At 39.7% G+C, this 24956-nt stretch overlaps 1 protein-coding gene across 6 annotated transcripts in view; it reads left to right on the forward strand.

Moving 5' to 3' along the window:
* Positions 1 to 24956, forward strand: part of tead1b (TEA domain family member 1b) — a 90209-nt gene that overhangs the window by 53676 nt on the left and 11577 nt on the right. For 2 of the 6 annotated variants that reach the window (XM_079837828.1, XM_079837829.1), the window contains exons 4-9: positions 8790 to 8854; positions 13777 to 13839; positions 13931 to 13993; positions 20536 to 20547; positions 22362 to 22496; positions 22795 to 22841. In XM_079837828.1, coding sequence (XP_079693954.1) covers positions 8790 to 8854; positions 13777 to 13839; positions 13931 to 13993; positions 20536 to 20547; positions 22362 to 22496; positions 22795 to 22841 — 385 coding nt within the window. The remainder of the gene's footprint in view (positions 1 to 8789; positions 8855 to 13776; positions 13840 to 13930; positions 13994 to 20535; positions 20548 to 22361; positions 22497 to 22794; positions 22842 to 24956) is intronic. The other 4 variants (XM_079837830.1, XM_079837832.1, XM_079837831.1 and 1 more) reach the window with 4 other exon arrangements.

Below are 24956 nucleotides of genomic sequence, written 5' to 3' on the forward strand. Positions count from 1 at the left end.
CGCTTTTTCGTTACGCGTCCGGTGTGAAAGGGCCTTTAGAAAGAACAATCACCAACAAAAATACGACCTGAGCAGCTTCAGCACTCTCTCCAGTGACAGTCCCAATAAACTGAGAAAAAACAAAAACAACTTTATTTTATGACATATGCAAAACTAAATATGGATATCAGAAAGTCCGGTATAAAGAGACAAGACGCACTGACAGATCAAATAAATACATGATTGTGATAGCCTATGTGATTTTTCTGATTTCTTCAAGCATTACCATGTTTATAGAATATAAACGGTATAGTTTTCAAAAACTTTTAAATCCGTCTGCATTTTCAGGCCCCCAAAATGCCATTGTCGCGTAAATGAACGGCCAAAACACATACATTTTCCGTTTTTAGTTAAAACAGTGTCGTGTAAACGGTCCCTTAAAAAATGTGCAGTGTTGAGGGTACTCCAGGACCAGGGTTGGCAGTACCAGAAGTGTAACATATGACCCTGTAATAAGGAAATGTAAACCCCCTGAATTAGGACTCTGGTTTGCATGATTCAGATGTTTATAAACAGTCTTTCTAAATGGATTTCAGTGGCTAGATTAAGGCTAGGCACTTTCTATTGTAAGTTTAGTTCCTTGGAAGTTCAAGTTCAAATATATTGTCACATTTACTAAGTAGAATAGTCAATCATTTGTGTGGTTTGTTTGCACTATTATTTTGAAGTAAGATATTCAGTTGTGAATGTTGAAATTAGTCACAATCCTGAAAATCTGGATAAACTTTAGCATGAACCTTTCCCTTTTTGTGCCTCATGTTGTGCACTTGAATCTGGTTCTGTGTCACCTGCTCAACTTCCAATGCACAAATCTTGCTCTTTGTCTCCTGTCTATGTGGGTTTCCCTCCTAGCAAGCAGTGCTCCTTGAATGCTGTTGTTCTTGGGAGTAAAAGGCTTCCTGCCTGCCTGCCTCCCTTTGCCCCACTCTGGCCCTTCCCCCAGCCCAAGCAAGCCAGGGACCCTTGGAGTGAATGCCTCCATATTGTTGGTTTAGTCTATTGTGATGCTAATGGAAGCCGGAGACCCTCGAGTCATCTATCACGCGTGACAGGGAAGCAGGGGCATTGTGTCTTGTACTGCACACAGGAGAAGGGTTGCTGTCTCCACAGGTCTCACCGGGGGAATATCAAACCCAAAGAATTCATGCTTTTGTGGTATATTGTCCATAGTGACAGAAGTACTACTCAATAACTATAAGACAGACTTAGAGTGCGTTTACAATACGTTTACTATCCCAAATTACTAGCAACCAAACATGTATAGCTTTCTTCAAATCTACTCCCCAAAAATATACCAAATTGTCTTTGGGTAATGGGTATTTTAACTAGCAATCGATTTGGTTATATTGACCATTTGTATGATTAATTTGGTTTGAGTGTACAAGTGTAAATGTTCAAATCACCATCAAATATATGCATAAATATATTATTATTAAATATATTCAGGGTTAATTTAGAAAGAACAATTCATTGTACAAACATTTGTTCGAAAGAACAGCAGTGGTCAAGTAGAATGCTTTTATTGCACACGTTTGAAATCTCACAGGAATGAATGTTAAGAACAATCAAACTTAGTATTTTTGTCCCTTTCTGCTGTCAGTTTAAACTTGTGGCCTATTGAGGATTAATGCTAGATTTGGATGCGGTGAAGCCATTGAAGTGAGCATTTATGTGAGAAATCTCTCACTGCTGAGTGACTGTATGGCCACGGTCCAGCATCCACTGACTTCATCGTTGTCCATCTGACCAGATGTGAGTGCGGTCAGGCCTGCGTTAAACAAATGTGGTACAACAGGAAATGAGTGCTTTAAAATGCTCTGAGAAAAAAATGTGATGTGTTTTTAGCAATCAAAGAACATAACCAAAGCCATTAAAAGGCTTTAATATGCTATAACTATAAATGAGGACAATGTTTATGGCATGGGGTCTGAGCCGAGCTGCAGGATTTTGCTTTGATTAAATCATCTTTGCTATGACATGCTGGCAGGAAGGATGATGGGGCTTTATTTGCTTCACCCCCTCGGTGTGGAATCAATGGCAATTTTATGCTGTCTTTTTAAATGATATAACACACTCCTGCTGCAGAGGCTCTTTGGCTCCTGTGGAGTGCTATCTGTGAGGGGCTGAGAGGATGCTAATGGAAGGGCTGGTGTTGATGGTTTCATCCCAGTTAGACCTTTAAGGAGGAGGACACTGCCACGTGTTGCTAGAAAAAAAGAACAGCTCATACCAGCTTAAGGTGTTCAAACTCATTTTTGGGACAGCTGTTTTTATGCTGTTCCAAGGTGGTCTACCAGCTCTAACCAGCTTGATCAAGATGGTCTACCAGGTCAACAGGTCCACCAAATGATAGTCCAGTTAGTTAATCAATCATCTTGACCGGATTGATCTTGCTTTAGGGCTGAGAGAAAGCTGTATGCGAGGGCGGGTGATGATGCTTTTATCTGAGTTAGACCTTTATGGAGAATTCACAATTAAAGCTCATTTCTGGGACTTGTTGCTGTTCTAAGGTGGTCAATTTGATCTTCCAGGTCGAAACCAGTTCCGACAGTTGATAGTCCAGTTAATCAATCATTTAGACAAGCTTGAAACTTCTGCTGAGTGCTTTGAAGGGCACAGGGGATGCTAATGTAAGGGCTGGTGATGATGGTTTTATCCCAGTTAAACTGTGAGGAGGAGGAGGGAGTTGCCATGTGTTGCTTCACACTGTTGAAGAAATATCAGTTTAAGGCAGTCAAGCTGGAGCATAGCAGCTGGTCCAATGTGGTCTACCAGCTCTAACTAGCTTGACCAAGATGGTCTACCATTCGGTCCAGTTGATCAAAAAGCTAATGACTATCAAGTGCTGGATTGGACCTGTTGTTACCTTCTTTAGGTGATCAAGGGGAATTCTTTTGGACAAAACAACTGGTGTTCTAATTTGGCCGTAGCCAGCTGGACCAACCAGCTTGGACCATCTAATGAGGATAAACGACCAGCTTGGACCAACTAGTTTGTTCAGCAGAGCTTTATGGTCCAAAGTCCAGCACTGATTTAGGTAATTAGTTAACAATGTACAAGGCACGTTTGATATCAGTTTTTAAGATGAGGGATGTCATCAGTAGCTCCTTACTGCAGAACACGAGATTCTAGGGGGTGGGGTTGAATCCAGATCCAGGGGGTGAAGTTGGGGTAGGTTTAGGGTAGGTGTAGTCTCAGTCTCAGACGTCACGTCCACTGGCCGTTGGTTGAACGTCTGATGCATATTGCACACTTACTGGAAACACTTCAGGATTTTTGAAGTCTTCAAATGGTTGTTTGAATTCTGCAGAATGTCCGGGAGACGCGTGTGTCGCGTTCTTTAGCGGTCTGCCTGGAAACAAATGCCATGACACCAAACTCCCTTGTGGAAGAAGAACACCGTCGTGTTTACAACTGTGACAATGAGCGCTTACCAGGATCAAAACCAATCCAAACCCGCCCCTGTATCTCGTGTTCTGCGGTGAGGACCATCTCGATCATTCTCGGTCATAGTGGGCTGAGATAAGATATTGAGTCTTGACACATTAATGGTGATTAGCAATTAGAAAGTTCACTGCTTCTAGGGTGTTTTGGCAACACTATGAAACAGCTATAAAACACTGAGGAAACGTTTGTTGTGCCGAGCTGTTTGAGAACAGCTCAGTTGAGGTAATAAAACCTCATACAAATTATAAAAGGGTGATGCAGGATTGTAAGGTGAGAGTGAATGTGTGGTAAAGTGGGGAGTAGCGGGGGAGTAGCGGGCAATGTAGCAGCTGTGTAAACCTCATCAGTTCAAGAAGGGGATGTAGGAAGCAAGGGTTGGACGAATGTATTGAGAGGGTGAACCCTTGTACCAAGACTGTTAATTGTCCTCTGGCTTAGTTAACGTCCAGCTACAGTCACACCTCGGCTCCAGACTGTGCAGCTATCAAAGACACACCCTATTCAGAGAAAGCCTTCAATGGCCAGAGTCTGTCAGTGCATATCTGAGGAGTCTGAGCAGGGGAGGATGAGTTAGTGTCTAAATTGAGGTGGGAGTGCTGACAGCTCTCAGTAGGGAGCGGGGAGGGAGTCCGCTCCTCTTTCCTCTGAGGGAGTTGGCGCAAAGGGCGGAGATGCATTCCTAATTGAATGAAGAGTCAGCTGGGGGACAATCCTAGAAAGAGGGGTGCCGGCAGGCCCCACTGAGTGGCTACTGCTGTTTTAGGAGCTATTGATATGGACTCTGCTGTCTTTGAAATTAAGGGAAGGCTTTTCCTCGAGAGGACGGTTTTCTTCTTGCTCATGCTCTGCTTTTTAGTCAGGCCATAAATACCTAATCCTTTCCCTACTGTTTTGACTGACAACTGGAGAACTCTTTCAAGAGTTCACATCCTCCCCGTTCCCACCCCCTGCTCGGCCGTCCTCCTCGTGTACACCACACTGCCGAATGAATATATCCATCTATCATGGACAAAACTTTAAACCGAATTGGTGCGCTCATATGGACCCGTTCACATAAAGCAAAGAATGCCGGATTCAGTTTTGTATGTCATTTCAAACATTTTTTGCAGCATCTCACCAGATTTTTAATAAGTGCATTAAAACTTTTAACTGAACTAACTTAAACAGCCCAAAACTGTAAAATTTATATTGCAATATTATGTATAATATGTAGGCAATATAATATATACTGTTACAAACTATGGTATTATTATTCTTATTATTATTCAAAGATATTCTCATTGATTTGTCAAATCACAAAATAATCACAATATGATTTTCTTTGGCAAATTTGTGCAGCGCTGCATTTCAGCAACCAGAATTATTGATAATTTAAATAAAAGTTCTGCATTGGATTTTTTTGTGCATTGTTCCAGAATCAGAGTTTCACAGTCCAACCACATGCAGGGCACCTGTTCACACTTTTTTAGAATAAAACTGTACATTAAAAATACAAAGTATTTTCTCTTATTAATGCAATGGGGGGGCAGCTTGTCTCCTGGGGTTGCAGGACCTCCCGTGCGTCCTTACCCTCTTATTTTGACTCAGTTTCTTTCTGCCAATGTTGTTTTGCACGGCAAACACAGGAAAGAAAGCATGCTGGCCAAGTCCCGCTGAGCAGGGTTTTTTTCAAGGCGGTGAAAAGAATGAATTATTCAGCAGTAAGCATGCTTACAGCTGGCCGTTTGTGAGCTTTGATCTAGGAATCAGGCGTCTGCATGAATGCCCTTATTGTCATGTTATGTGTACACAGTGTGTGAATTATTGAAAGTGGCGAGGCCCTGGCTTCATCTGGGAGAGATTACAGTGTTGGCATGCTGAGGAGGTGGGCTGGAACTGAAAATCCCCAGATGCTATTTATTTGTCCTGGAGGTCACATGATCTCCCGCCGTTGTTATAGCCTTAACAGAATGCCTTGCGTGAAGAAAGAGAGCGGCCCATCCATTCAGCCCGCACATGCATCAAGCACGCATGTTGGAATCGCACACTCATTGGCTTCAGGCTGTGCTGGGGAGCGCTACACACCTGTTAGGACGAGGTCTTTGTAGAGGGAGTTATTAGACATCTCACATATTGATAGCGACATATGTACATGCTTTGTGGGTAATTCCAGAGTTTGGTCTTTAAAGGATTCAGTGGCTGATTGGGGCTTTTTTAGATTTATTTTGACATTGATGATGAATTCATAGTTAAAGTTGGCGCTCTATCTTCTACTTTCTAAATGCATATAATAGATCTTATCAAAAAACCAATACATAGAACCAAGTCCCTCCCTACATTTTTTCCCCCTCCAATAATCCATTACCCTTGGATGTTTGTCACAATGCGACTTTAGGCAAAGTGTTTTTGTAGACAATTTAGGGCAAATTTATAAACCTTTTTATGTGCTGTTATTCAAGAGTAAAAACCTTCTTATTCACTAATCACCTGCAATCCAGTTTGGCCCATGGTATGAGTATTTAAATGAAGTCGGTGTTGTTTTTCAGCAATTAGGCTTGTTATAATTGTAAATTACACCTTATAATATTCACATATCTAGCTTATTTGTCTGATGCAATGAACTTCATGCTAAAAACAGGCAGAAAAAATGGAATTGTATGTACATGTATGTAAATTTTCTATTGATTAAAGAAGCAGAGTTTTATAATTATCATCAGTCATATCCAGTTGTGCAGTGTAGACAAGCATTTTTTATTTATTTAAAATAGACTATTCAGGCGTGGTGATGCAGTAAAGTCCCAGCAAAATATAACAGATTGTGTTAGTCTGTCACACCTTCCCATAACGACCCAGAAAGATTGGGCGGCATACAAATAGTGTTTTTTTCATACAAAACAGTGTTCAGCACTGGTTTTGTTGGCGTGTTTGTGTCACTACCTCATTTGCATAATTTGTTTAGTCAATTGAGTGCTAAAACATGTGAAGCCTTGCACATGACATGCGGGAAAAATACAATATATATATATATATATATATATATATATATATATATATATATATATATATATATATATATATATATATATATATATATATATATATATATATATATATATATATATATATATATATATATATATATATATAGGCCTGTCGCAATAATCAATTTATCGATATATCGCACAATATATGACCTCAATAATTTTTTGTGATGCAATATATCGGCCATTATGTTTACATGATAATGAATGTCACCAACATTTTACTCGATTGTGCTGTCATCTTGTATGTTTTCCATGACGGAGGCTAAAGTGGTTCTCGGGCAGTTCCTCCATACACAGAGTGGTTATCGACAGGTAAAAAAAAGGCGCCATTTGAGGCGTTATAGTGTTTTCCTGACAACTACTGACAGTTTGGAAGAATAAGCCCAAATGGACTCGATTTCAAAGCCGCAGTCCAAAGCCGCACATATCAATCTCAACGCAGAATGATGAGTGTTAAAGCCGTTTCACAAGGGAAAATGTTTATTTCATTATTTTTTTATTTATTTAGGATAGTATATTTTTTACCCTTAATTTCCATGATCTAAAGAATTAAAAGGTTGTCATTTGAAAGTGTGTAGGTCTACTTGCATTATTATGCTGTTATATTAGGATTATATATTCAGTGGCATAAAATAGTCTTAAAATGACAATAATATTGTTTATCGCAATTATATCTGGGACGATATATTGCAAAACATCAAGTAGTTATCGTGACAGGCCTATATAACATATAATATATATAACGACCCAGAAAGTTTATTATATATTATAGAAAAATTATATATATATATTTATTTTTCCCGCATGTCCACATGTTTTAGCACATAGCTAACAAATTAACATATAACATAGCTACAGTGGCCACGATATACATATTTTTCCTGCGGGGCTCTGTAAAAAACATGGTTGTACAAAAAAACCCTGATATCAACAGGTCCAAATCATTCTTTATGATTCCCCTTGGTTTTAAAACTCACGAGAGAAAAGCAAATTACTGGTACGTAAGAGAGAGGAGGCGAGTGAGAAAGAGATTCCCTTTCACACGACAGGTGTGCCTAATAGCAGAAGCTCAGGAGATTACCCAGCCCACCTGAACACAGCGAGCCCAGCGCACAGCAGGTGGATGATGCGGCTTTGCCATCTCAGTGTGTGCCCATTTCACAAACAACAGACCTCAGCCCAGCCTCCGCCATGGCCAGTCACCCCACTCCACACCCAGAACACATCTGCTGCCTCACATTCTCAACTCATCTTCTTTTTTTTTCTTTTCTCGACAAGTCTACCTTTAATTTTAGCATGTGCTTTGACGGAGCCTTGGCCTGGTGGTTAGTTTCATGTTGAGCGGGGGGGGACAGAGTTCCAGTTCAAAATGGAGAGGATTTCCATCTTTTATCCACATAATAGCCTCCAGCTATGCAAATTTCATACATGCTATGTGCGATTTTCTGCATCCCTCATACAGTATCTTTGTGTGTGTATATTCACATATACATGTTCGCCATTCTTTATGCTAATTATATTTAGCTGATAATACCATTTATTGTTCTTCCAAAGTAAATTGGGTGGACACGTGGTAAATTGTAGCTACATCAATTCTGCGGTTGCCTGTTTAAAAAGCTAGTTTTATTACACGGCCCTGAATAAAAAAAAAAAAAAAAACAAGGGTTCTATGGCAACCGTTGGCTACAGCTGGACACATAATTAGAGTGGCTCCTTACCTATAATTTGCGTAATAGTTTTGGGGTGGCGGTATGTTATTAACATATGAAAAGGCTAAGCAGGGGTCATTGTGCCTTGCATCAGTAATTAGAGCAATGCCGAGGGCACAAGAATGTGTAGAGCTGCCATTAATTGGAGATCACTACAAAACCATGCTTTAATTATTATTTAGTGAGAACAGTAGTGTGTTAAATGAATATGTTCTCTGTCATTACATGCTGTAACCATATGAATGTCTGGATCTGTTTCTTTTCATAGCATGAGGCTTTGAAGAAATTGGGATTAAATTAGATTAAATTGAAAAGCTGTAGATTTGTTGGGCTATTATTATGGTAATAGCGCACACAGCCAAGTTTTCATTTAAATTAGGCGTGTTTGTTTATTCACTGGGATAAAGATTGCTACATGTTGCTGGCATGGTGGGAACAATTGAGGTGGTAGATATTTTGGCTCATACATATGAACTCAAGGCCATGCATTTTTGCGTTGATTAGGGTAATTGAATTTATAGCATTACATCTCCACACATTTTGCATTAACACATCTTTTGTCTTTCCCTAGGTCGCAATGAGCTGATTGCCCGATACATTAAACTCAGAACTGGGAAGACAAGGACACGGAAACAGGTAAGAGAAACCGTGGTCTTGCATGCATGCCATTAAACAGAGGAAGGTGCCTGCTATCTGAGCTTCTGCAGAGAGAGAACTTACAGCGCACACAATGAACAGCAGAAATAAAGACATCCACTTAGGGGTGGGCGATATAAGGCAAAAAATTGATATTATATATAATATTTAGTGTTGTCAAAAGTGAATGCATGCAATTAATTTTTTCAGTTAAACGTGTTCAAAATATTTAATGCAATTAATGCAGCATCCGTTTTTTCCCCATCATATTTTGCCAGCGTTACATTATATGATCACGCTCTTATTCATGCAAATGCTTTTAAACCATTCAAGCATGATAAGACAGAAAAGAGAATGCACAATTATGAACAATTATGCCAAAATGCCCGTTTGTCGCAACGAATCGAGCCACGAACGCTGTGCTAAGCTGAGCGTTCGTGGCTCGATTCGTCGAGTTTGCATGTAGGGACCCTCATTATGCTACCGTGTTAGTGTGAGGCTATTTTGAGCCTTGTTAGTGGTATTAACTAGCGATTTCATTTTACTTATTATATGCCCCATAGACTAGCGTTATAAGCTAATCTGTTTTTAGAGATAAAACTCTTTACATTCGATTTTCATGAAAACGCATCCCAGAGAACGATCTACTCGGTAACCATGTGTTAATTACCCCTAGGTTCATTTTTCACCGGAGTTGTCCTTTAAATTAGTTAAATTAAGTCTTAAATGAACGTAAAGAGTTGTGAGAAAATGGGATGCGTGTCAGATCCGCATCTTGTGCGGCAAGTCTTAAAGTGACAGCAGCCTATTAAAACATATTGCTGTCTGTCATTAATGTTAATCAAAGAACAAAAGAAAATCCCTCACTCACTGTATTTATAAAACAATCACACTATGTGATCAGACAAAATACTTTCATATTTTATGTAAAATATTTTCAATAGTTTACAGCTACAGTTTTGGTTCAAGTGGTACATTTTATAATATTTTTCATATACTTTTATATATGAATTAACATAGTTATTCTTTATTCAATTTCTAAAGGCTATATATCCTACCTGTTAGACCTACCTGGAAATCTTAAAGCACTGTTTACAAGGTTACATGGGTCAAAAACAACAAAAACAATAACTTTTTTGTGCAATTTGACAGTGTAAGTAAAAATCTGAACTGGTCTGACTGGGCCAATAGAACAAAAAATGAGTCCTGATATATTGAAGGGCAGGTAAATGTGACATTTATTATAATGGGTTTATGTGAAGATTGTTTTAAGTTCACTTAAATTAAAAGTTGTTGTATTTATTAAAGTCTAATACATGTTACAATTGATAGTTTTCAATTATACTGTAATTCTGAATGGCTATAATTAATGTCTACAATTGAGAAAAAAATCTATTTCATAGAGACATCAGTAGCTGTATTGGTATGAGTGATGCCTACTTTCATAATAAAATGCAATTAAACAAATATTTAAAATATAGGCTACTGTCTTTATGTGGTTTCTTCATCAATTTGGAGTTTAAATGTGAAATTATTAGAAATATAAAAATCTATTAAAAACTTTAATGCTAGGTGCTATTAATCTCGATTAATTACAGACAAATACGTGATTAATTAGTTATTGTTTAATAGATTGACAGCACTAATATATATATATGTTAATTCATAGATAAAAGAATATTAAAAATATAATAAAATTGACCACTTGAAACTACTGTAAACTATTGAAAATATCTGTATTCAGTAAGATTTACCTTGTAACAATGAATGAATAGTTTGCACAAGTATTTTGTGTGATCACATTGTGTGATTGCATTCAAAATATATGAAAACACTCTTTTCAGAACACTGAAGAAATATGTGCCGCTTCGGCTAACGGAGTGAAACAGGAATTTGAGGGTCACCTGTTGGTTTTTCTGTGCTTTTAGGTAGTTGAGGAGATTGAAACACCAATTGTCTTGAAAAAATGTCTTTATTGCCCAGTGCCCACCCCTACTCTCACACACATACATTAGGTTGTACCCACACACACACATAGCCGCTCATGAAGGAGCATGACGCTTTGCAGCATGCTCAGGCTGGGCGCAAGAACGCTAATGCGATTGTAGAAGAGACGGACCCTGAACGCTGGGCTCAGCCGGCAGATGATTCATTCACACTCTGACACACTCACTCACACATTAGCTAACACAATTTTAATGATGACCTGTTCAGATCTGAAATGTCTGTTTACATCCATGAATCTGTTTCTCCATTTGATTGTAATGTAATTTGTCATCTGGTGATCTACTGTAAATGTGTTGGTGCAGCTTTAACACTTTGAGGGGCCATGTCTCAAAGCTCTTATCAGATAGATTTACTACAGCAGACAGGGAACATGATACAAGACATCCTCTTGTTTTAAACCAGATATGTGAATATTCCAGGTTATATAGTATGTAGGTCGCTCTCTGATCCCTCAGTTTGTTAAAACAAACAAGAAAAGTGTTTACAGTGAATTACTACAGTACAGCAGCAGAATATCTCTTACAATTATCACACTATTTTAGGACCGTTAAATAATATAATTTAACAGTTGCCTTGTTCCCTATCCACCCAAACCCAAACCATTGAATGAGATACATTTTTCGCGAGAATAATTGATTCTGATTGGTCAATTACTGTATTGAGCAATAACATATTGGTAACACTTTACAATGATGTTACAACATTAGTTAACTACATTAGTCAACATGAACTAACAATGAAAAATACATTTAATTGAATCAAAAAACATTATTTTTATTAACTAAAGTTAGCAACGGTTAATTAATAAATCATGTAACAAATGTATTGCTCATTGTTAGTTAAAGCTAACCTTATTTTAGTCTAGTATTTTTGAATATTGACTATTGTCTATTAGGAGTTGCACAGACTAGTCGAATTAATTGCTCTACCATGGCCCTTTAATCTTGACGTCGACTAGTTGCTGATCATGGCCTATAGAGGGCGCAACAGGATAAGAAATGTTTGAAGTCCACATTTACGCTGTGTTTCCATTAGTTAAAGTGACAAATAAATGCGTACTCTGAGAGCGCTCCAAGATATGTTTGATTATACCATCTGGATGCTCAATATTAATCGGGTGAATGAATGTTTTAAACAGTACACGTAATTTAATCGTCGTTCTAAACTAATACGCTACTGCATTGTAACGAACACACACAGAAACATTCAGTAGCGCAGAAATGTATTGTCAGCACTGTTCTGTGATTTATCAATAAAATTGCTTAGAAACTGAAAAATTCTATCATATATTTCTTAGTAACTAAACCCCACAGCTTCACTATTAGTAGAGAGATACTGGCAGTAGAATTCATTCACACGCAATCGCTCTCTCACTAATGCTTTCATATAAATGTAACATTTACTGTGCAACTTTATCTGCATCTGGTGGTAAATCTGTGAGAAATATAACGACCAAAAGACAAAAGAACTGATTAAAATAAGCTGTTATGAAGAAGCAACAGCGCTGCTTCATATGCCATAGATGTGCAAAAGGCAACCCAGCAAGCAATTTTGTGTTTAATAGCATTAACTTCTAGGCTGAAACAAAACAAAATTTGGGCTGTCAGTGAAAATTTAATAGGCGTCTAATCATAGCCCAAGAATAGACTAGTCACCGAGAACATGAACATGTCAAAGAAACCAAACACCTTGTAATCACTGTTGACTTTGCTTACATGATGGAATATCACACATCAAGTTATTTTGGCAAAAACGACATGTAACCAAATTCAAGGCTATTTTTGCTAGAAGTGGGTCACTGATAGCCGGACTATATCGGGTCTATAGTTAACCGAGACGGTGAAATGGCAGCTATTGCTTGCTAGGAACCTGCGTTCGACTCTCAGCTCGAGGTTCAGGCTTATTAAAGACGCCATAAGCGACTAGTCGACTTTAATAGTATAAATGTTGCATTTCCTACAACTAGTAAAGTGCAGTGAACACTTTTCAAAATTTGATTTACAAACTGAGGGCTCTTTTGTAATCGGCAGCATGCCCCAAATCGTGTCGACAAAGCTAACATTATGTTTAACCCAGAACATACCTTTACATAAAGTGATTTCCTAACGATTGATGGAAGAAATGGCATAAACCTACGGGGACAATATTATGTAAGGACACTTCTCAAATTCGCAGCAAAGTGAAAAGTCCAGAAATCGAACCCAAACGCTGAAACATCACAACAATCCCATTGTAATTTCATTTGGCTAAGCCTGAACCGTTGAAGTGATTGTTGTAATTAATTTGGAAAGGTCAAAGGACCACTTGTGCTGCTGAGATATGTGTAAATGTGACTTTGCCAGGCTGGAGAGTTGAGAGCGGCGGGCCTCCGGAGACCGTCGACCTCATTAACGCCGCGTTGAACGCGAGGCCCGCTCAAAAGCCACTTGTGTGTGATTGGCCTGATTAAGACGAGGAACGCTCTCGACGTTACCCCTCGGAGTAGAGCCTCATTACAACATCACACAACCTCCCACCTCACATCACTATTAATACACCATTAGTACATAATTCACAAACAGATCTCTGACTTGGTGGAATATGCAGAGCAGCGGTTAAAGGGCCCCGGGGCCCGCACGGCCGCTCTCCCTCTCCTCCCCGAAGAATACTAGACGTGGCCATTCTCATTCAGTACACAGAAGATCACATCTGCGCTGTCTTAATGTGCTTAAGAAGCCTGCATCCTCCTTAATCAGCTCACTTAAGTGAGGAGGTGAGCGGGCCGGTGCGCTGGGCGGCCGTCAACCACGCTTTCCTTTTAACGAAGCAGAGCGAAAGGCGAGCTAAAGCCAAATGTTTGACTTGTTAAAAATGTCTGTAATTCTTGATTGCTTTCTTTTCTGTTTGCTTTTCTTGTTTTGTTTTGAAAAACGGAGGTGTCTAGTCACATACAGGTCTTAGCAAGAAAGAAAGTTCGAGAAATCCAAGCTGCCATCAAGGTACGTCTGGCTCTGCCCAGTTGCAGGGGGGCTTTTCATCGCCATGGTTACAGGCTGTTCCTTTGTTTTCCTCCCCTCCCCTACCCCGCAGGTGTCTAGTCACATTCAGGTTCTTGCCAGAAGGAAATCTCGTGAATTTCATTCCAAGCTAAAGGTATGCGCTTTTCTGCTTTTGGGCTTGTGGTTGCCATGCGTCTCACTTCCTGTTTCCTGTGAATGCCTTGTTGCTCTAATTCCTGTAACCTAGATCCCCTCGCATGCGACGGCCTGTTTAGCATACATAATTCAACGCCTGTACTCCGTCCCCGATGTGCATCTTCCTTTCATGCTCATCGGTGGCCGTTTTCTCCTCTGTGTTTCACTGACCACTAAGTGCGTGTGTGCTCTGAGCCTAACGCTATAGGTCCCATGCCGACTCTGGTTAAATATAGCAGGGGTGCAGTAACAGTTGGCACATGCCGCAAACCTGAGAAGAGTCATATGCTTTGGAAATTAATATGGATGTGAAATTCTATAGCTCTGGAGAGAAAAGGCAACTATTAAGTTTGTTCCGTAATGCAGCTAATTTTGCCGCTCGCCGACTTGGAACTGAGGTTTTATAAATCCCAGTTTTCCATCCCTGTAATTTTGGGGATAGCATTTTTAGAAGTTCACAAACTAAATCTTTATGGTGTAAGGAAATATTCTATAAAACATATATAATGATCAATTAATTTATGGTAGATATAAAATGATATCGTGCATATAAATATATTTATATAACACATATAAAAACAATATACAAATCTAATTTGTTTCTGATTACAATGTTAAAGATTAATATGAAAAGTGAAGTTTGTAATATCTGTGCTGCTAATGTCACCAAATTAAAAGAATTGCAGAATTGTGAAAATAATAGAAGTGGGCGTTTACACAACACCATTTTTGACTAAAAACTGAAAACTTTTGATGCGTTTTGGCCATTTATTTTCACGCCAATGGCATTTTGTGGGCCTGAAAATGCAAACTTTTGAAAACGGGTTTCAAAGAGCACGTTTTTTTTTTTTCAAAATGATACCGTCTCCATGTAAACTACAAAAACATAAATTTGTGAAAAAAGAGATATCATGCGCATGTGTATTATGTGTTCAGTCTATAGGGGTGTAGTGTTTATTTACAAAGTTACATCGCCACCTACTGGCCTGGCAGAATAATCAGTCCCTCCAGTTTTTTTGTGTTTCCGCGATCGCTGAATACAACGCAAAATCAGCAAAATTTCCCATTTTTTTGCGACCCTGCATAATTTGTCATTTCACTGCAAAATAATCTAAAAAAATAAATAATATTATATAATCCCTAATTTATTTAAAGCTGTAATGCATTATTTTCTCAAGGATACAGACATTGTGGACACAGTATTTGGATTGTGTGAAAGTGAAAGCGATGGTTTACTTATAATATTTTGGTCACTTTTCCCTCCCTAATGCTGCGTTCACACCAAACGTGAATAGAGCACCAGGAACGAGTGATTTCAATGTTAAGTCAATGGAAAGGCGCGTTGTTGCGCGTCTGGAGGTCCTGCGGTGCGATGGACGTGTTTCTCGCGGCGCAATTCCACCTCATTTGTGTGTACAGTTTGCGGCGAATGACGCAAATTTGACGCGACTTGATGTACGTGACTGGTGCTTTTTGTGCATTCACGCGTTTGAAGCGGATTCGCGTCTGACGCCCGAGTTGAAAATTTTTAACTTTGGCGTCAAGCCGTGCTGCGTTAACCAATCAGGAGCCTGCTTGCTGCGGTCACGTGGTAAAGTAACGTGATGGGAAACCCTGCATAAGAAAAAATACTACTATTGTGTCACAAAATGTAGTTTTAAGACTTTTTCAGGTGAGAATGTAGTTGTTTAAAGCTTAAATCTGTGGCTTATTTATAAAGAGAGCGCCTATTTAAAAAAAATTATCTTGCATTTTTACGTTGTGAGATCCAGGCGATCACCGGGAGCTCAGCGCTCATTAACCCCAGCGAGAGCAGCCTTTGCTCGTCCAGTCCTTCTGACGTCTGCCGCTGGCTCTGATGTCCTGAAGTGGTTCGTCTTGTGTGGATCTAACGAGCGATCTTTGTCATGAATCTATAATTTATTGTCTGCCAAATCGTTTTGACTGAGGGCAAAGAGAAGTTTCATAACTTTAATAATTTTTTTTATATACGGTACATGCAGTGAAGATAATGTAGGAGTTGCCTAGACCACATTTGTGTGGCTATTAATGATTCATATATTTTTTATGAAAATGAAAATGAAAAGATCCAACTAGACGTGGTAGACGCGATTTTGACGCTCTATTCACGTTTGGTGTGAACGCAGCATGAGTGATCATGCTCTGCCTTTTTTTGTAAGATACCAAAATAAACAAGATGTATGCGTTTTGTTTGTTCTATTGTCATGTATGACTATTGTGCATCTATGGTAAATGTGGTATCCTAATAAAATAAAAAAAAATCCCTGCAAATGTCTGTAAATTACCAGCACAAAATCAGTCATTTTGATCGCAAAAACCACAAAAAATATTGCGAAATCCTGGTGGGACTGCATAATACAGCGCTTTTTCCAGATCTTTGTGAACGGCGATCGTTTTGACAACATTGTCGTCTGTATGTGAAAAACACTAATGAAAAACTTTTCATTGCCGTGTAAACGTACCTTAAGGTTCCTAAGATTTCCTAAACAGTGTCTGCAATTGGCCAGGCAGACATCTAGCCCTGCCCCCAAACTAACGCCATTGGTTGAGTGTTACTTGTGTATGTGTCAGGATGTTTTGATAGTGACACAGTCACAGTGTGTCACACTTTCAGGACATCAACCTTACAGTTGCCTACTAGAATGAATTATATGACAAAAAGCCTCAAAAGCACAATGCACTTTGCTGGTCACATGAATGCATTTCTCGTGTTTGCATGTGTGTGTGTGTGTGTGTGTGTGTGTGTGTGTCGTGTGTGGAGTGTCTCATGCTGGCAGTATGCTTCAGCTGGTGAGAGTGGCTGAGAGCTGGAGGTCAGAGTTCAGCAGGATTCTGGTCACTGCTTAAACAACACGAGCGGCCACATGACTACAGGAAGAGGCCAGTCTAGAGTAAACCGAGCACTGCTTTGCCTTTATCTCTCCTGGAGTTTAATGAGGTCATCTGTTCTTCCCAAACGCTCTGCACAAGAAGTCTGGCCCAAAGAGCCCCATTAGGGCCGTCGCTCAGATGCTTTTTGTGGCGTTCCCCTCTCTTCTCGCTCTTTCTCCTGGCTTTTTTTTTCAATAACCCACTGGCCGTCAAACGCTTTCCTCATGCTGCATTAATGAAACTACTGAAATCACCCCCCCACCACCACCACATTCTCTCCTACCATTTCCAAACACCCCCCCCCCCCCCTCCCTCTGTGTGATTCAGCCATATAAACAGCAAAGTGTGCTGCATATAATCACCTTACATCAAATGCATCTCATCCACAAAGGCTGCGGCTTACAAAAAAAGGTGTCTTTTGTGGAAGGGATAATCTGATAATAAATTGACCCGTCATTTAAGATACATCTGCAAGGGTCATTTCCTAATGTCTGTGTTTACTGAAAAGACCTTGAGGTTGGTCTGACTTCTCCGTCTCCTTCTGTTTTGTTCTCTTTCTTTTTGTGAGGTGATGACTAACTCCTTTTGACCAGCACACTTTTCCACAGTTCCCAGTTTACTCAGATAGATTAATGACTCCCCCATTTGTGTGCGAGTGTATGTGTGTGTGTGCGTGTGTGTGTGCCTAGTGGAGCGTCTGTGTGCATTTCCGCCATGAATGGCTGGTCTTTCAGGGACACTGGCGGCTGCCTGAGTAAAAACAGCCAGCTTTTGTATGGGTCTCTGTCTACTCTCATCTAAAGCAAATTAGAAATCAGGAGCGGGGAAGAATTTGAGCTCCCTCCTGCCATTTGCAGCGTAGCATTATAGTAAACCTGCCCAGTGTGCTCTTATCTGAGACATGTTGACTGAAATGACTGTCATTATGGTGCCCCTCTTTGAGCTGGTCTGTAATGAAACCCTAGCCACAGTAATCTCAAACTGCCATATTATCAGCTATAAATCTTCCCTAAAGATGCTTTCTGCAGTTCATCTGCTTGACCAGCGCTCACACTGAGTCCTTAATCTTGGTTTTACTATTAGCATGTTCAGTTTGACTTCAGAGGGCATAGCATATCAAAATCACATTTATAAAATAAAAAGGATTCAGAATTCACAATTTTCATATTCTTAATTAGTAATATACAGCAAAGGGGTGTTATCTAACCAACATTTCGGTCATTGTGATATATCCCTGATGAAAAGACCAGCATCAATTTCAATTCTAGTTTATGATGGTTAGAACTAGTTCTGTGCTGGCAAGCACCCTCTTCACCAGCAGGTGGTGACTTTAATTCTGTCGTTTAAAAGCGTCAAAGCTGCACGCAACCTAACCATGGACCAATCAGGGGTACGCTTACCGTACAACGACACGACTCGCTGCTTAACTGCCATAGCATGATGCATCATTGAAGAAATTAGCTAGCTAGTCATGACAAAACTGTAGTATGGTTGCACCTCTGTCGTTGGTTCAAAAATATAGGACTGTCGTTAATGGAGTAATGTCATATTATAGTTATTTTGCACATAGCTACAACAAAAAGCTGTTATTTTTAATAATGTTAACATGCAGTATTTAATTGGCATACATTTCTGTGGACTACTTTGATATTTTTGATCCCTGTTGATTTTTCTTTATTTGATGTTTGTTGAGAGCTATACTCAACCACACAAGTTTGCGATGTTTTGAGGGGGAAATCTTTACCTGTAACTTTATTGAGACCCCGGTTCCTCCGGTCGAAACACACAGAGTATCACCCCAAAGTCCCTAGTTCCTGGGGATCATTATCTCATAGCGCAGCTGATTGGTTGCTGTTGTAACACTCTAAAAACAAATACCGGTAGTGTTGCTGTTAGCAGTCTGCAGCGCGCTTTTAGAAACCCTACACCTTCCCCAGCTCCACCTGTATAGATCTGCTACAAGGGTTTAATTCATGTATCTTATGCAGCTGCAACAGCATGTTTCACAGCAATGTCTGTGAATGTATTGGCAGTAGCAAGTCTAGGTAATTGCTCTGCAGCAGCGTAACAGATCTATTCCGCCAAGACCAAATACATTACCATGCCAATCTCTCCGGGAGTTGTCATGACAGAAATATATTTAATAGTCATCAATTCATGATATTTGTAAATAAAATAATTCCATGTTAGACGGAAAGAAGGAATAAAATGACCATAGTGTACCATGTCAAAATTAAAAACTTTAGCTTTGTCTAAATACAAGTCGCAACATGCCATACGAGGCTGTGTGAGCACGGTGTTAGCTGGTGAAATTTGGTGGAAACTGTCTAACTAAATTAAACTACTTAAAGGGATAGTTCACCCAAAAATGAAAACTCTATAGACAGCAACGGTATTACCACTTTCAAGGCCCAGAATGGTAGTAAAAACATTGTTAAAATAGTCCATGTGACTACAGTGGTTCAACCTTAATGTTATGAAGCGAAGAGAATACTTTTTGTGCTCACCCCCCAAAAATAGCGACAATAGTATTAAACAATTGCCCTATTCGGATGGGATTAGTTTAACTTGGAGAGGTGGGGTAAAGCAATTATTACCCGAGATTCTCAGTTATTTTAGTCCTGTCTGAATGTGCCATCTCCGTAATCATTACTGACAATGTCAGTAAATATTATGCCGACTTTTACCTTCTGTAAAACTATCTAGAAAAATTACCTTGGGTAATACTAATCCCGTACAAATAGACCCGCTGTAAATATGTACGTAAATATTCCGACATTTCCTGTTTTTCAAGTATGGAGGAGCTTGAAAAAGCATTCAGTTGCGTTATAAGCGGCGGGACAAGCCTGTGGCAAACCTCAAGTGTTTTCTGCTTACCATTCAGATAAAAAAAAAGGAAAAAAAGAACAAAACTTTTTGAAACCACTTAATAGTCAGAGGCACGAAAATTAAATAAAAAATGTGGTAAAATTACATTACTCCATCTACCCCTGTAAAACTAATCCTGTCCGGATAGCTGGTCAGAACGCAGGCTTACCCCTGGCCGATGCTGTTCACATGAGCACCACAACGCATGCGTGTGAGCAGGAGCTGGCCAATGGTGAGTCACCATTCTGACGTAAAAATCGGAAGCAATGCACTGTATTTACTACGTCAACTGCGTAGGAGAATGACACAGACGAGTTGAAATTGTTGAATAAAGTCATTATTTTTGTAAATTTTGTAAATTCTTTATAAAATTAAGGTTGAACCACTGTAGTCACATGGACTATTTTAACAGTGTCTTTAGTACCTTTCTGGACCTTGAAAGTGTTCATTAAATTGCTGTCTATCAGGGGATCAAAAACGTTGTTCCGAAGATCTTCCGGGTTTGGAACGACGTGAGGGTGAGTAATTAATGACAGAATTTAAATTTTTGAGTGAACTAACCCTTTATGAAACCTGCATCCAAAACACAATTTATCTTGGTCTTTCAGCAGGAATTAATCTGTAAATCTGATCTATAAATCTGTTAACAAGTCTCTCCGCACACTTATAAATTGTTTGAATTAACTTGCCAAAAAGTGCGAATTGAAAATTGACAATGTAACCTTGTTTGTTTGCATTTAGGTGACAAGCATGGTAAGTACGAGTTCTCAGTGCTCTTGACTGTGCATCGACGTGTCGCCGTCACTGTATAGCAGCTGCTAAACACCTGCTTGAGCTCCGAGTCTCTCTGCCTCTCTCTAAGCCAGCTCTCACGCTCTCATACATGAACCACGACTCCCAGCATGTTCATCCTCAGCTTATGCCCACTTTTCACTCTTTTCAATGCAGTTCTGCTCCATTCACTGGCTGTTTAACATGATCAGTGGCAGGACTTCCATCCTGATATGGCCATGCACACTAAACAACAACCACGTGGAGTGTTTACCTTTTAAATTAGGCATACACACTTTAGCTCAGTTAGTTAAATTAGCAGCATTTTTGGAAATCAGTTTATGAACAGACATTCCTTGAGTTATTTAAACTCTATATACAGATATCGTCTTTGTGGAAATAAAAAGGAGGATGCGTAAAGGAGAAAGCGATGTACTTCAGGCCCTTTTCTCTGATGTGTGACCTTGATAGGAGATTTTAGAAAAGTTTTAGAAAAGAAAGTTCATATTACTTAACCCTTATTCCCGACGGACACAATGCAGCTTATTAGAAATGTAGGAGCTGCAAGAGAATATATAACATCAAATATATGAAACATTATAATCTCCCGTTCCCTGCACTGGAGGCTTTCGCTCTTTTCAGACTTTCCGTCTTTAATGCTAGCACATTCCTCTTAAGATCAATGGCTTTATAGTTCTGAAGAATCTTTTAACATGCTTTCTTGTCTGTGGTCTTTGTGTGTGAGTGCGTGGGCTGCTTTATTGTCCTATGTTCAATGCAGGGGGGTGATTGTTTCAAATGTCTCACGGTTTGGTTCGTATCACGGTTCTGTGGTCAGTTTCGATTCAGTAAATATAGAAATATTTTTACACATTCATTGTTTGTGATGATCATTAATTAAGACCGCTGCATCACAAATATTCAGTTTCATTATTGCAGGATAACCTGTTATTACTGTTATCGCAGTGAACATCACTGAATTGGATTCATAAGGGGTCTAAAATTTTTTTATTGCATTTGTTTTCTATTTTATTACAAAATTACAAAGTGAATAGTAAAAAAAAATTTTATTCAACTTTCACCGCAATTGTTATGCCGTTAATTTGTGCTTGCCTTACCACTCAAACATTTGGAATAATTAAGATTTTTTACATGTTTTTCAAAGAAGTCTCTTATTTATTAGTTTTTTTGTTTGTTCAAAAATACAGAAAAAAACAGTAATACTCAGAAATATCATTAAACTTTAAAAGAACTGTTTTCTATTTCTCATTTATCCAGTCTTCAGTGTCACATGATCCTTCAGAAATCATTCTAATATGCTGATTTGGTGCTTAAGAAACATTTATTTATTGATATTGATATTGAAAACACTTAATATTTTTGTGGAAAGCATGTGAAGACTGGATTAATAGCTGCTGGAAATTCAGCTTTGCCATCACAGGAATAAATTACATTTTAAACTATATTCAAATAGAAAACAGTTATTTTAAACTGTAATACAATTTTATTACTGTTTTTACTGTATTTTGGATCATACAAATGCAGCATTGGTGAGCATAAGAAACTTTAAAACAAAAGCATAAAAGATCGTAATTATTTCAAACTTTTGACCGGTAGTGTACATTTTTGTAATAAATACAAAGCATTTCGACTGGTCTCAGACTTGCAAGACATGAGATGAACCATGATACAAACGTGTGCAACGAACCGTGTTTTGTTGCAGAAACAGTTTAACCCCTAGCTCACTGTGTCCATCCCTTTCTGAGTTCTAATTTCTTTTTTAAATGCTATTAAAGGATCAGAGCGTGAAGGACAAAGCTCTTCAGAGTATGGCCTCCATGTCCTCGGCTCAGATCGTCTCTGCAACAGCCATCCACAACAAACTGGGTCTTCCGGGCATCCCGCGTCCTGCCTTCCCCGGAGCAGCAGGGGTAAGACCGCCCTCTGGCACCCACCTATCAGTACACTTACTTCAGCCACACGGCTGGCCACCGGGCCGCCTGCGTCAGGTCCAATCCCATTACACACCCTCAGAGCTGTGCCCCCATCACCTGCCTTCATCAGATAAACCCACTAATGCCACACTCAAGATAACTAGACTGCATGGCACATAGTACACCTCAATTTTCAATGGCAATGTGATAACTCGTGTATCTAGAGTGCACAGACGGTTTGTATGCGTGTGGATGGGCTGTGTTTTTTTGTCTATTGATTTATCTAATTCTCTAGTTTTGGCAGGGCATGATATCCACGGGCCAGCCTGGATCCTCACAAGAGTGAGTATCTCTAGAAGTTTTGCTCCCATTGTCCTACTAAAGTCCCACTAAAACTCTTTTTACAGTACATGCAAGGCACATCAAGTATTCTTCTGCTGCTGCTGTTGCTTCTTCTTCTTCTTCTGCACAGTCGTCTTCTTCTTCACCTACCTCTTTTTTTTGCACTTTCTTCTTCTGCACATTCTTCTTCTTAACCTTTGTTTTCGGCACCACCTTCTTCTGCTTCTGTATCTACTTCTTCACCATCTTCATTTGCACCTTCTTTTTCTGCATTTTCTTATTCTTCTTCACCTTCTTGGCTTCTTCTTCACTGTCTTCACCTGCACCTTCTTCTTCTTCCACAATGCGACTGTCCCACTGTTCAGTCTCACTGCCCCACTGTTAGTCTAACTGTCCCACGGTTCAGTCTAAATGCCCCACTGTTCAGTCTTACTGTCCCACTGTTCAGTCTAACTGCCCCACTGTTAGTCTAACTGTCCCACGGTTCAGTCTAAATGCCCCACTGTTAGTCTAACTGTCCTACGGTTCAGTCTAAATGTCCCACTGTTCAGTCTAACTGTCCCACTGTTCAGTCTAACTGCCCCACTGTTAGTCTAACTGTCCCACGGTTCAGTCTAAATGCCCCACTGTTCAGTCTAACTGCCCCACTGTTCAGTCTAAATGCCCCACTGTTTAGTCTAACTGTCTCACTGTTTAGTCTGACTGTCCCACTGTTTAGTCTAACTGTCCCACGGTTCAGTCTAAATGCCCCACTGTTCAGTCTAACTGTCCCACCGTTCAGTCTAACTGCCCCACTGTTAGTCTAACTGTCCTACGGTTCAGTCTAAATGCCCCACTGTTCAGTCTTACTGTCCCACGGTTCAGTCTAAATGCCCCACTGTTCAGTCTAACTGTCCCACGGTTCAGTCTAACTGCCCCACTGTTAGTCTAACTGTCCTACGGTTCAGTCTAAATGTCCCACTTTTCAGTCTAACTGTCCCACTGTTCAGTCTAACTGCCCCACTGTTAGTCTAACTGTCCCACGGTTCAGTCTAAATGCCCCACTGTTCAGTCTAACTGCCCCACTGTTCAGTCTAAATGCCCCACTGTTTAGTCTAACTGTCTCACTGTTTAGTCTGTCTGTCCCACTGTTTAGTCTAACTGCCCCACTGTTCAGTCTAACTGTCTCACTGTTTAGTCTGACTGTCTCACTGTTTAGTCTGACTGTCCCACTGTTTAGTCTAACTGCCCCACTGTTCAGTCTAACTGTCCCACTGTTCAGTATAACTGCCCCACTGTTCAGTCTGTCCCACTGTTCAGTCTAAATGTCCCACTGTTCAATCTAACTGTCCCACTGTTCAGTCTAACTGTCCCATTTTTCAGTCTAAATGTCCCACTGTTCAGTCTAAATGTCCCACTGTTCAATCTAACTGTCCCACTGTTCAGTCTAACTGTCCCATTTTTCAGTCTAAATGCCCCACTGTTCAGTCTAAATGCCCCACTGTTCAGTCTAACTGCCCCACTGTTCAGTCTAAATGTCCCACTGTTCAGTCTAACTGTCCCATTTTTCAGTCTAAATGTCCCACTGTTCAGTCTAACTATCCCACTGTTCAGTCTAACTGTCACATTTTTCAGTCTAAATGCCCCACTGTTCAGTCTAACTGTCCCATTTTTCAGTCTAAATGCCCCACTGTTCAGTCTAAATGCCCCACTGTTCAGTCTAACTGTCCCACTGTTCAGTCTAACTGTCCCACTGTTCAGTCTAACTCTCCCACTGTTCAGTCTAAATGCCCCACTATTTAGTCTAAATGCCCCACTGGTACATCTAACTGTCCCACTGTTCTGTCCCACTGTCCAGTCTAACTGTCCCACTGTTCAGTCTAACTGTTCAGTCTTCTTCTGCATCTTCTTCACCATCTTCATCCCCACCTTCTTATTCTTCTTCACATTTTTCTTTTCCTGCAACATCGTCTGCACATTTTGTCTTCTGATTCTTGTTCTTCTGCTTCTTTTTATAATAATATTTACATACTAAATTGTGACTTTTTTTCTTGCATCTATTTAAACATCTATAGCTGTTTGAAACCAAGCGCACACTGCAAGACTAGTCCTTTAAAGTTTAAAGCAAAAAGCCCA

Source organism: Gobio gobio (assembly GCF_949357685.1).
Source record: "Gobio gobio genome assembly, chromosome: 2".
NCBI lineage: Eukaryota > Metazoa > Chordata > Actinopteri > Cypriniformes > Gobionidae > Gobio > Gobio gobio.